This window comes from Platichthys flesus, chromosome 6, assembly GCF_949316205.1.
Source record: "Platichthys flesus chromosome 6, fPlaFle2.1, whole genome shotgun sequence".
Classification (NCBI taxonomy): domain Eukaryota; kingdom Metazoa; phylum Chordata; class Actinopteri; order Pleuronectiformes; family Pleuronectidae; genus Platichthys; species Platichthys flesus.
Window position 1 is genome coordinate 16,778,001 of NC_084950.1, and position 11,241 is coordinate 16,789,241.

At 41.8% G+C, this 11,241-nt stretch overlaps 1 protein-coding gene across 2 annotated transcripts; it reads right to left on the reverse strand.

The window, feature by feature from the left end:
• Window positions 1-2,366: 2,366 nt before the first annotated feature.
• On the reverse strand, window positions 2,367-11,061 carry nr2c1 (nuclear receptor subfamily 2, group C, member 1). 2 transcript variants are annotated; one of them, XM_062390067.1, is made up of 14 exons: window positions 10,940-11,061; window positions 9,592-9,726; window positions 7,852-8,085; window positions 7,627-7,705; window positions 7,357-7,536; window positions 7,116-7,266; window positions 6,092-6,188; window positions 5,299-5,483; window positions 4,760-4,913; window positions 4,528-4,649; window positions 4,257-4,399; window positions 3,932-4,069; window positions 3,693-3,798; window positions 2,367-3,205 (listed from the first exon to the last, which is right to left on the reverse strand). In XM_062390067.1, exons 2-14 carry the CDS (start codon window positions 9,661-9,663, stop codon window positions 3,034-3,036), a joined length of 1,833 nt encoding a protein of 610 aa, XP_062246051.1. In that variant the 5' UTR covers window positions 9,664-9,726; window positions 10,940-11,061; the 3' UTR covers window positions 2,367-3,033. The 2 variants fall into 2 exon arrangements, with proteins under 2 accessions (XP_062246051.1, XP_062246050.1); XM_062390066.1 differs by having other exon boundaries at window positions 7,351-7,536.
• Between the last annotated feature and the right edge of the window lie 180 nt (window positions 11,062-11,241).

The following is an 11,241-nucleotide window of genomic DNA, read 5'->3' on the forward strand; positions in this document are numbered from 1 at the left end:
TTATTATCTTATTTGAGACAATATTATACACGTATATCGATTCGTTGATGTATGGGCAGCATTAAGGGCTAACTATGTAATGCAGTAATTTTCCAAAATTTGTATAAGTGAGGTTTCATGGGTTTAAGCAGTTCTAGAGCAAAAATATAAGAGTTTCTTTCTCACCCCACTCATTTCTTGTCTGAGGATGCGGGGGAAATCTCAAACTAAAGTAAAATTCAAGAGCGATCCATGCAAACTGTAAATAAGTAAAAAAAAATACACATATTTCCAAGAGGGTATTTAATTCAATCAGGGTTTCTGCTAGATTTCAAAACAGTATGAATCATGTACAAAATTCTAATGAACTCTTTCCTTTATTCCAAAGTGAATAGCTGGTAAGCAAAGCAGTTCCCCTGGACATGATTGTGTGTAATTGAAAAACAAACAGTGAGGACTCATAAAACATAAGAAAAATTTATATATTTCATTTAAAGTCAAATGAAATGGAGAGGAGAGTATCACACTCACAAGCAACATATTGAACATATATTGAAATGTGTAGACTTAATGGCACAATCCGTTCATCCATCCATCTATGACGTACACCACATTATCTTCGGAGGGTCTCGAGGTTAGCTGGAGCCAATCCCAGCTGACATTGGACCAGAGGCGGGGCACACCCTTTACCTGTCTAATCTTCATGACAAATATGTTGCATATTCTCTCTACGCCATTTCTCTCAATTCAACACAACCTGCTGAGGCAGATGACTGAAGAAAAATACAAATGTATTGGAAACAGTTGGTCTAATAAGCTGCAGCTCAGGATAACATCTTATCAGACTGTAGAAAATCTTGTAATTGTAAGATTAAAGTTAAAGATAATGTATAAGATTCTTTTTTGTTTTTCCTAAAACCAGTTCTGCTGGTTCTACTTTGCAAAACCTGCATCACTTCCCCTCTAACATCCCCCAAAAAACCCCAAGCAGCCATGGGAACAGATCAACCGGCTCTTTCTCTCACATTCATTCAGCTTGGAATGAGCTAATCCACCTCAGCACACATACAAAAGCCCATGTTGCATCACAAATCCCTCAAACTTCACAGAAACAGACTGTTTGTTTGTGCAATTGTAAACTGTTGGGTGGTTTGCAAAGAGATGTCGAGCACGTCCTCTTTTGTTTGCACAGAACTTACAGTGAGTGAGAGAGTGCGCCATGCCTTGACATGCATTAACCTCTGTGGTGCAGAGGACGGGTCAGGCCACTCAGCGACGTGAGAGGGTCGGGGAGAATCACACAAAGCAGCCACTGCATGCATTGGACAATGGTTATCTATGAACAGCAGCAGAGCGACATCATTCATGCAATAATCAAGTTTTAATGCTGCTATAACGCAGCACATGTTCACTGGGTAACTACAGCAAATGAAAGCTTATAGGAACCCCTGGTCACCCACATCCGAAGGCTGCTAATGAAAAATTCATTGGCTAATAACAAACTGAAAGTCTAGGCCCTCACACACCCAGCTTCACGCCACTTGACACGAAAGCACAACGATAAGGCAGTTGGGTAGGATACAGATTTTGCATTATTAATTCATAGGCAACATGTAAACAGGCCACTGTGTTTACAGAGGAAGTTCCAAAGTGTTCGGAGCTTGAGATTCCTTTCCAAGTTTATTGAATTAAGCTAAGAGCCATGACAAATCACTAACAAAGTCTGATTGGAGTAACACAGAGCTGCTCCAGCTTCCACTCATTCACATCATTTAGTGAAACAGCTTCTTGGAGGAGTTCCAGCATGAGCTGATAAACCCCTCCCCTGGATTACTGAACTTGTAGCGGTGGAAGACATGTTTGCAAGACTCCATGGTCCCCCTACTATCCAACAAATGTCACTTTGTTCAGGTTCAGTGCTGCAGTGTTACTTGAGCCAGGTCAACAAACACTACTCACTCTGAAGGCGACTATGACAAAGGTCACACGTTGATTATCTGGGGGCTTTATTTGTTCAAACTAAATAATGTTTATCCCATTTACTACTATGAATACTCCACTTATGTTCCTCTCAATGATTAACAAACTGATTACCTGGCTCAGTATTTATTTTAAGCCTGTGTCATTTTTTACTGTTATTGTATTCTTGCTGCGATGGCACAAATAAACACTACAGTGCGTTATTATCAAGAGTCCCAAAAAAACAAGTTCACTACAAAACAGGCAGCAGAGATAATACCTAACCTCCGCATCTACACAAAAGTCTTACATAATGCAGTGTTAAATCTCCCAATGTTTACTAACATGACCACAACACATCCTATTTTGCGCTGCCCGTTTTGTAGCCCACAGCTGATATACAAAACCCCAACGGTGATACAGCAGAATCATGATTGAAAGATGTCTTTATTGTCAAACGACATGACCAACATTGAATCCACATAATTACCAAGTGCTGCCTTTATAGCCTTCTTGGTGCATTCTATATACAAATCTATATACACAATTTCTTCTGATCCAAGTGAATCATCTGCGTTAAACAGTCAACATGATGCTGCCATATCCTTTGGATTGGCCAACAAATAAGAAATAAAAGGTTATACCCTTCAGCATTAACAAAATCTCACACATCGTTTCACATGATAATTTTTCTTTCTTCATAATTATTAGAAGATAAAAAAATGCATGGCCATGTAGGAAAGCAGTGAAAAACAAACTATTCAGATTCCTTCAAAGTACAAACGAGATCTGCAGAAAAAGGAAAGGCCTGGAGAGAATGAAGCATAAAATTCTATGTACAATAAAAAGCACAATCTACTATGCAGGTTTAAAGCGTTCATTCCTGAATGGGCAGGTATCAAGCGGCTTGCTTGCCATCGGAGTTGATTCGATTTGACCTCTTTGTGAGTCGCGCTCCTCTGAGAGAGTCAGATGCAGGTAAAGTGGAAAAAGAATTTATAAATACAGTATGTTATGACCACTCAGTAAGCAATCTGCAAAGCACACTGATTGGTTGGCTGCAGAGTTTTCACAGTCTGAAGTTGCAGTCTGGTGTCAGACCCCAGACGCCGCCTGGCTGTTATAATCAGTGGACTCCATTTTAAGGATGTAAGGGATGATGCTGTCGATCTGCACGTTGCCGATGAGGCCGGCGAAGAACAGCTCCTCTGTGACAGCTGCACTTATCAGCCTGAGGGCAGGAAGACGCAGCAGCAGCTTGGATAACCTGGGAGTCAATGACGGGGAAAGGAGAGATAAATGTTGACATAAGTCAAACTCATCACATGTTCAATACAAAGTGACTCCGTATTCGTACACCTCTTCCTTCACAGCAGTCAGCTGGCATCATGCAGATACGTTTTAAAAGTGAAACCTGAACTGATGTCCTTATAATAAACATTTAAGCAACAACTTAATACAAAAATGAATAATTCTTATCATATATTCTTGAATAAAAAGCAAGGGCAGAGAACATAAAGTGGTTTGTAAGAAGTTTAAGAAAACAAGGAATAAAAGAGAGGTCAAGGCCTTGCTCATGGGCACTACAGTATGTGCTGCCTGTGCCACCGGAGTGAGCAGTGTTGCAGCTACAGGCAGGAACCAGTGTAAACGGAGATGAACTGTCCTTGAGTATGTTAGAGAGGGTCACAGCCCTACACTTCTCCAGCTCCTCAAAGAGGCCTTTTCTAAGAGTAGATATAAACAAGACCAACCGATATGAGTCTTCTGGGTAGGTCCTGGTCACATAGTCCTGCAGCTCCATGTAGGCCTTCTCCTGGAACATCTCGATCTGTGGGATGTTATCTATGCCTGGGTGATCTAGTAATGAAACAGACACATGCACACATCCAGACGTGAGTCTATGGGTATGTCCCAATATGGTCTTCTGTAATACTTTGAGAATTTTGCCCCAATGCAAAGAAAAAAATGTTTTTAAAACTACTCTACACACCAGGACTAAAGAGAACGATGGCTTTGAGGTAGGCGTATTCATACGCATCTGGGGACAGCTTGGACATGCTGTTACAGAACTCCTGCATCCTCCAGATGTGCTCCATTACTAGTTTAATTCGCTCCGGGGACAGCTTGTCTGTTGGATACAAAACAAAACAGAGGAAACACAAGAATGTAAGGGGCCAAGCATCAGTATGGTTTTGAATTCAATACAAACTGTGCCACAATCAAATGAAAATTACAGATTTAACATGGTTTACACTTTGGAAATTATGTTCTCAGTGGAAGAATCTCGCAGGCAGACCACAGCAGAGCTCTCCTACCTTCCTGTAAGCTGGTCTGCAGATGGTTGATAATGGCACTTAAGATGGTACCAACATTCATAATGTTGGAACACTGCGCCAGACCCAGGGCAAACAGTTCATTCCAGCAGTCCTTCATCAAGTTAATGTCGTTGTCTTGACCGCTGCAAAATAAAATGGAACAATTTGCATTTCAGAATTGACATGTAATGATTATAGTTATTTTTGTAATGTTTTTTTAAGTGCATTGTTGAAAAAAAAAAACCACTAATCATAGGGGAGAAAGGCTTACCCGAGGGTTTGAAAGGCAGGTATGGAACGTGCCCAGTGCATAGAGAGAAAGAGCAAGCGGGAAGCCGACTCACAGATGTAGTTGACATTGAGGTACTCTGGCACAGGCAAAGGCATCATGAGCTGTAGGAACCAATCCAAATGCAGAGGGAGAAGACACAACTTAGGTGTTAATCAGAAAAGTGTGTTACTCAGTAAAATTCGTTCTTTTGGTCTCGGAGATGTACTTTTACCTTGAATGGGATATGGCTTTCAGAGAGGAGAGGTCCCTCCAACTCCACTACTGGGCCCGACTGGTCTCCTGACATCAGCTGCATCGTAGCCTCCAAGGAGTCTGCTGCTGAGCCGTCACCGGGGTGCAGGACTTTAGCCAGGGTGTCAAAAGCTCTAATGATACACAAAACCAGAAAACAAAATACTCACAAACAATCCTTGTTTTGATTTACTCATAATATATTGTAACTGATTAAGAAACAAGTATTAAAGAACACAACTCGAAGCGCTGCAGTGCACTCCACAGTCCAAGATGTATATTTTTTTGACCAACTATGGTGTAATCTAATAAAGTCCTTAAAAGCTGAGGCAGAGACCACATGGCCCTACAGGAAATTATATTAAAGCTTGGTGACACACAGGAGAAAAACAGCAAACAGCCGCTGGGTTTCTTCCCAGTGCTCCTGTAGATATTCACACGCAGAATCAACTTCTTCAGAAACCACTGGTCAGTGTCAAAGCCTCTTAATGCATTATGACGCGCATCAAAATCCCTTACCGAGTGATATCATTTGCAGTTTGCTCGTCGCCTTGGACGTCTGTCATCGAGCTGTCGCCATTGCTGAGCGTTTCAACTCCCATCATATCGTTGCTGCTGTCACTCGCCTCCCTGTTCTTGTTCAGCTGGGCGAGGGATGTCACTACGTTTGCTAGCGTACCAAGGTCACTCTGAGATGGGTCATCCTGCGGAGGGCAGTGGAGTTATAAGACATGCTTCAGAAATAAAAATATGTATTTGTTGTGCTACCCTTCTTCATGTTAGCAAAATTACTGAAATATTTCCACAAACAATAAGGATAAAACTGGTCCACAACTCACTGAATGAATGAAGAAGCAAGTGATCATCAATATGATGTCTATAAATATTTAAAGGTTCAGAAAGTAGAATTTAGTGACATATAGTGATGAAGTTGCCTGTTGCAGCTGAATACCCCTCACCTCACCCTCCCCTACAAAACATGCAAGAAAACCTGTGGTAGCTTCAGTTGTCAAAAAAACTCAAAAAAGGTTTAGTTTGTCCAGTTTAGGCTTCTGTAGGAAACATGGCAGCCTCCGTAGAGAGGACCCACTCCCCATGTAATTATAAAATATTTAAATATAAAAAGGACAGATTCTAGAGTAAAGATAACAATAATTTGTTCAATTTAGATGAAACACTAGTGAAATCTTCACTAGGATTATTTTAGATTCAGTTTCTAACAATAGATCCTTTCACCTACATTTTATACACTGAACCTTTAAAGTTAGAATAACAGGAGTTAAATGTGCTGTATTGTGATGGCATTAGTTACCTTGTCAGGAGATACTGGGATCAAGATGGTATTTTCCAACTTGGGGAAAGGTTGTTGGATGTTGAGCAACATGCTTGACTCAAGCAAACTTGTGGACCTGCAGTTGGAGATTGGATAACTCACATATCACTTTGAATTATACAATACAGAACCACAAGGTATATTGACCACTGGATGTTCTTAAACTTGTTATGGTCAGAATTATACAGCATCACATGGAGAAGCGTTTCTCCATCATGTTTGTAAATAGAGAAAACAAAATGCAAAACAATGTGATGCAGTTCAGTAATATTAGTTATTAAAAATGTAACATTTAATGGCAGAGCTATGTTACATAACTGAAAAATCTTAATCTTAATAGATCTTATTTAATAGAAAAAGGACAGAAATTGACTTATAGTTTTCATGCAGCAATGGGAGGAAATGTATTTTTAACCAACCAACTTTTACAGGTCCCAATATTTGTTTTGGTTACTTGCGATCTCTCTGTTCAAAGACAATTTTGGATAAGTTTTGTTACCACACGCTGTGATGCATTATCATTATATACTGTAAATAAAAATAGAGAGTACAGTTTAGACTTGTGTCTGGAGACAGCTTCTGTTATGAGCTGGTGTTACACTGAGAAAATACATTTGACTAATATACTGTAGGAAGCCTTACTGTATATTATGGTCATAATTGAGCAGGAAAAGGACAATTAAGAGAAACTGGTTGGTCTGACTCTCATCCTACAGTGAGATATTGATTGAAAAACATTAGAAGATAAACGAGACAGAAGATTCACAAGGGGAGGACACAATCTCCAGCAATAACACAGAGGAGAACATCACCAGGGTGTTCAGCTACTGAAAGAATAAAAGATACATTTATTAAAATCAGGTTTCCACGATTCTGTGTCTTTAATATTTGTTTGTTTCATGCTCAGATTTTCCGAGTATGCTGTGAAATTACCCTATGTTGATTAAAGTAACAACTGTAAAAAAAAAAATTGAGGTGTTTTACCACTTGACCAGAAATGTACCTAGCAGTTTCCTTGTCAGATACAAAAGTGGGTGTGGCAGCCAGAGGGCTGCACAGGTTCTTGCGGATGTAGATCTTCTCAGTGGAGGCAGCACAGTTGACAGATTTCTCTCTGGTGGTCACTTCCACAGGCTTTCTCTCACACTGCACAGCTAAAACACAAAACAAAGACATCAGATCTTCAGTTTGAAAGTCCTACAGAGCATATCCACAACTACATATTCAATATTATATACCCTTACAATCTTGTTTCATGCCCAGAACTATGCAGCGCTGCAGTCGACAGTACTGGCATCGATTCCGGTGAAGCTTGTTGATTGAACACTCTCCGGAGCCCCTGCACGTGTATATCAGGTTTTTCCTAATACTGCGTTTGAAAAAGCCCTTACAGCCCTCACAGCTGACAGCTCCGTAATGGCGCCCTGACAGAGGAAAAACATTGGTGAAACTTAGCTCATGTGTTACTGAAAATGAATTGTGAATAGATAATACCAAAAGGCAAACTCTCCTACCTGAGGCCCTATCTCCACAGACGACGCAGTACTCCACAACTGGCTTCACCATAGACTGGTCTGAGCCTTCTGTCACAAACTGGAAAAAAAAAACGAGACAAAGGAATAGTTAATACAGCAAACACAAGATTCAGTTTATACTGACTAAACAGAATTAAGCTTGAGTCATAAGACCTTGTTTATTGTAGCCAATCGAAGGAACTTGCTAATATCCCCTGGCAATACCTGAATCTGCTGCCCAGCCAGTTCAGGGGATGTAAACAGCAGCTGGTTAACCCCAGAGCTGTCTGGAGAGCCCAGGATGACCTTGTTGGGTGAACCCTCCTGCTTCGTCAGAATCACCTTCCCGCCAGGGGAATAATCAGCATTTGCTAGAATATACTGCTGCTTTCCAGGGGAAGATGGCTCAAGTGCTGTGACAATCTGGATCTTCTGGCCAGTTTGCTGATCGGTTACAATCTATTTGGATTAAAAAACAACAGACTCAGAACATGAGAGTGCCGGCTGTACATACAGTGGGTGGCTTTCTCTTTCCATTACTGAGTGAAGAGGGCAAGTGTGCAGGAAGTGGATCCTCCAAATACAGTTAGGGGTACGGGGAAGGTTATGTGTGGTTTGGACTCTCCTTTGCCACTGACAAATGACTGCTGCTGTTTTAGGGTCATGGTTTAACTGGATTCCCCAAACACATGTGAGTAAGGGGCAGAAGAGAGACGGGTTGAAAACATGTTAAGTTAAATAAAAGCTTTCCAACAAGTGCTACATAACCAAAGACCCCCAAAACAAACCAAAGGCCCTGTTGTGACTTGGTATTGAGAGACACAAGTGGACAATACCTAAGTTCGTCTACATCCTGAATGTATCTCCTGTGACCAGTTATCATTGCATCTCCCGTCCCTGCTCTGTATGCAAATGACCAGTGACCAAATTAATTAATTTAAATAAAGGTTTTTTCCGAGTCTGATTTAACAGATGTGTCCAATGTCAATATAGCTATTTTCAGACATGACCTCTGGATGAAAACTGAAAAATTGGCTACAGAGTTTACCTTTAAAACATGGATCAAGTAATTTTGTTTACAGTACCCAGACACTTTTGTCAGCTCTTATCACCACAGACTCTTTAGACATCTTTGTCTGTGTCTACTGGGCTTGCAACTTCTTTTTTTGCGTCTTTTAGAAACATTGTCATCAACCCCTTCGGGTTGAATCCAGTGGGGGATCCCCTGCTGTGTTCTTACATCGAGTGTCTAATTTGGACATTTGGGTCCACACATGCAGCTGCTCAGGAGAAAAAAGGAGGGTCTGACAGACATTCAGCTCTGCTGTAAAGTACGATTTTACCAATTTAAGAAAAGTATAAAGCATTATATGTTGATCAGTGTCGATATTGTGACCACAAGATAATCAACATATGGACACTGAGATGAGTAAAACTACTTTCTATTCATTGTGAAACTATATTGGGTCAGAGGACAACATCTGAGACGGTGGACGAACAGAATTGCGTTCACATTGTGTAAAATAACGTAGCCACAGGCGTACCAGACAACCTCCCAATGTGGTTCCAGTGATTGGATCTCAGGATAGATTCAGGATGCATTTGTGTGCGTTCAGACCTGTACCTAATCCATGGTCATTGTGATCAGTTCAGTCAGGATGGATGTTATTACCACATCAATCCGGGTTCAAAGACCCCAAAACCTGAGAGTCAGGTTAAATCACCAACATTATTGTTAGAGCAGCCAATTTGGCATCCGCAGTAATTTGAGCTCTGCTGCACCCTCTGACAAGAATAGGTTGTATAAGAGTAAATAAACAAACATTCTAGCTCTCAGATCATTAATAAACTAACCTATAAAGAACAACCAAACCCAAGGAGCCAAAAGCCCCCTGCTCAAATAGCAGTCAACCTCTGGGAAGGACTGAAATGTGTTCATTCAAACATAACAGGCTCTCACATCACCTGGATTCTGTGTCCTAAAGCCATGTTGTTGTCTGCTGATACGAGCTGAATCCTTTGTGTTTGTCCATCCATTCTGATACTGTGCCCACCTTCTGACTCTGCTCGTCACATCAGAGCCCCATCAGACACACACACCTGTAGAGAGAGAGCATAAGCTTTACTTCATGCCTTATCCGAGGTAAAGTGTCAGGAAATACCTCTACGGATATGGGTCCTTTATACACTCGTCTTCTTTCTGACCACAATGTACGGCTAATTAACAGGCCACCGCTATGTGGGTGACTTTGGAAGGACGGAGCTTGTACCTACAACAACTAGGCAGGGTTGTTGTTGTGCTCATATTCTCTGAAGTGTAGTGGGCGTCAATGTGGGATAAACAATAAAACAAAGGTAACGCAGGAGCATGTCACCCAGGCCAGAAAACAAATTGGCATCTTAAATCCATGTTCACTGCGATCGAAGTCAAAATTAGATTCAGCATGTCCGTTTAGAAGCAACAGATTAGGGAACAAACATCTGATTCTTCCTACTGCGAGTCACGTTATTTGGTGGCCCTTGCTAACACAACCTAGCCGGCGCTAGCTAATACGGAACAATTGGTGGCCCCGTTTTAAAATATACAACTCAATGTGACTGTGGCGCGACTCGAAATGGGCGGTGGAGCCTCAGAGGTGACACGCTCGTGGCAGTCTGCGGTTCAAAATCGATACGGAAGATAAAGGTATTTCTTTTCCTGTGGGTGAAAGGTCAACATTGAAGGGTTAAAGAATGCTAGGGTTCAGGGCCCGTGACGCCGAGTCGCAGAGACAACGGCGGGACTTCGGTTTCTACAACTAGGCTAACGCCACATTCTTTTGTCCACTGGATCTCCACATCCGATCTCCGCTCGGCAAGAAAGTGGATTCAACACTACGATGTGCTGCTGTTGCATTCGCGTTTCAAGTGATTCAGTTTCGTTTGCGGAACCTCGTTAGCAAAGTTAGCTCAGGAGCTAACACCGGGCGACGCTGGCTCCGTTAGCTGACGCGGCTAGTCTTGTTAGCTACCTAGCTGGTCCGCTAACCGCTCGTATGGCCTCATTACCTCCAACAGCTTCGTGTTTTCTATATACGCAGCTACGCAGTCGTTCTCAAATATCGACATTACTACATACCTCCCTTATTGTATCTCTACACGCCCAGCGTCGGGGGACAATGCTAACGAGCTAGGTTAGCCTCTGCTAGCTGGTGGCTAATGGCAGCTTCCCTGCTGAAGACCCGCTGAACACTCCCTCCCTTCCTGTGCTGCCGGACCCTCGGGTCTCTGTCACCAGCCCCTCAATCCCTCCACAGGAGCCCACGGGTCTTACCTGTCGAGGAGCCTTTTGTCAGGATAACGTATCGCTTTCAATAAATTAATATTTTATCTGTTTGCTGCAGTTAGTGGGAGGGTCAGAGTTCGTGACCTTTTTTTTCTCCATTAACAAACGAGGATGGCGCATGCGCAGTGAGGCGTCCTGCTCCCGGTGCTGATGCTGTAAACCTGTCAAAGTGAAACTGCCATTGTTCTACACATCTTTAGGAATCTCCAAAACATAGCAAACATTACTATATGACATTTCATGTAAGTCCACATGTATTCCTCATTGTGATTTTACACCCATTTATATAT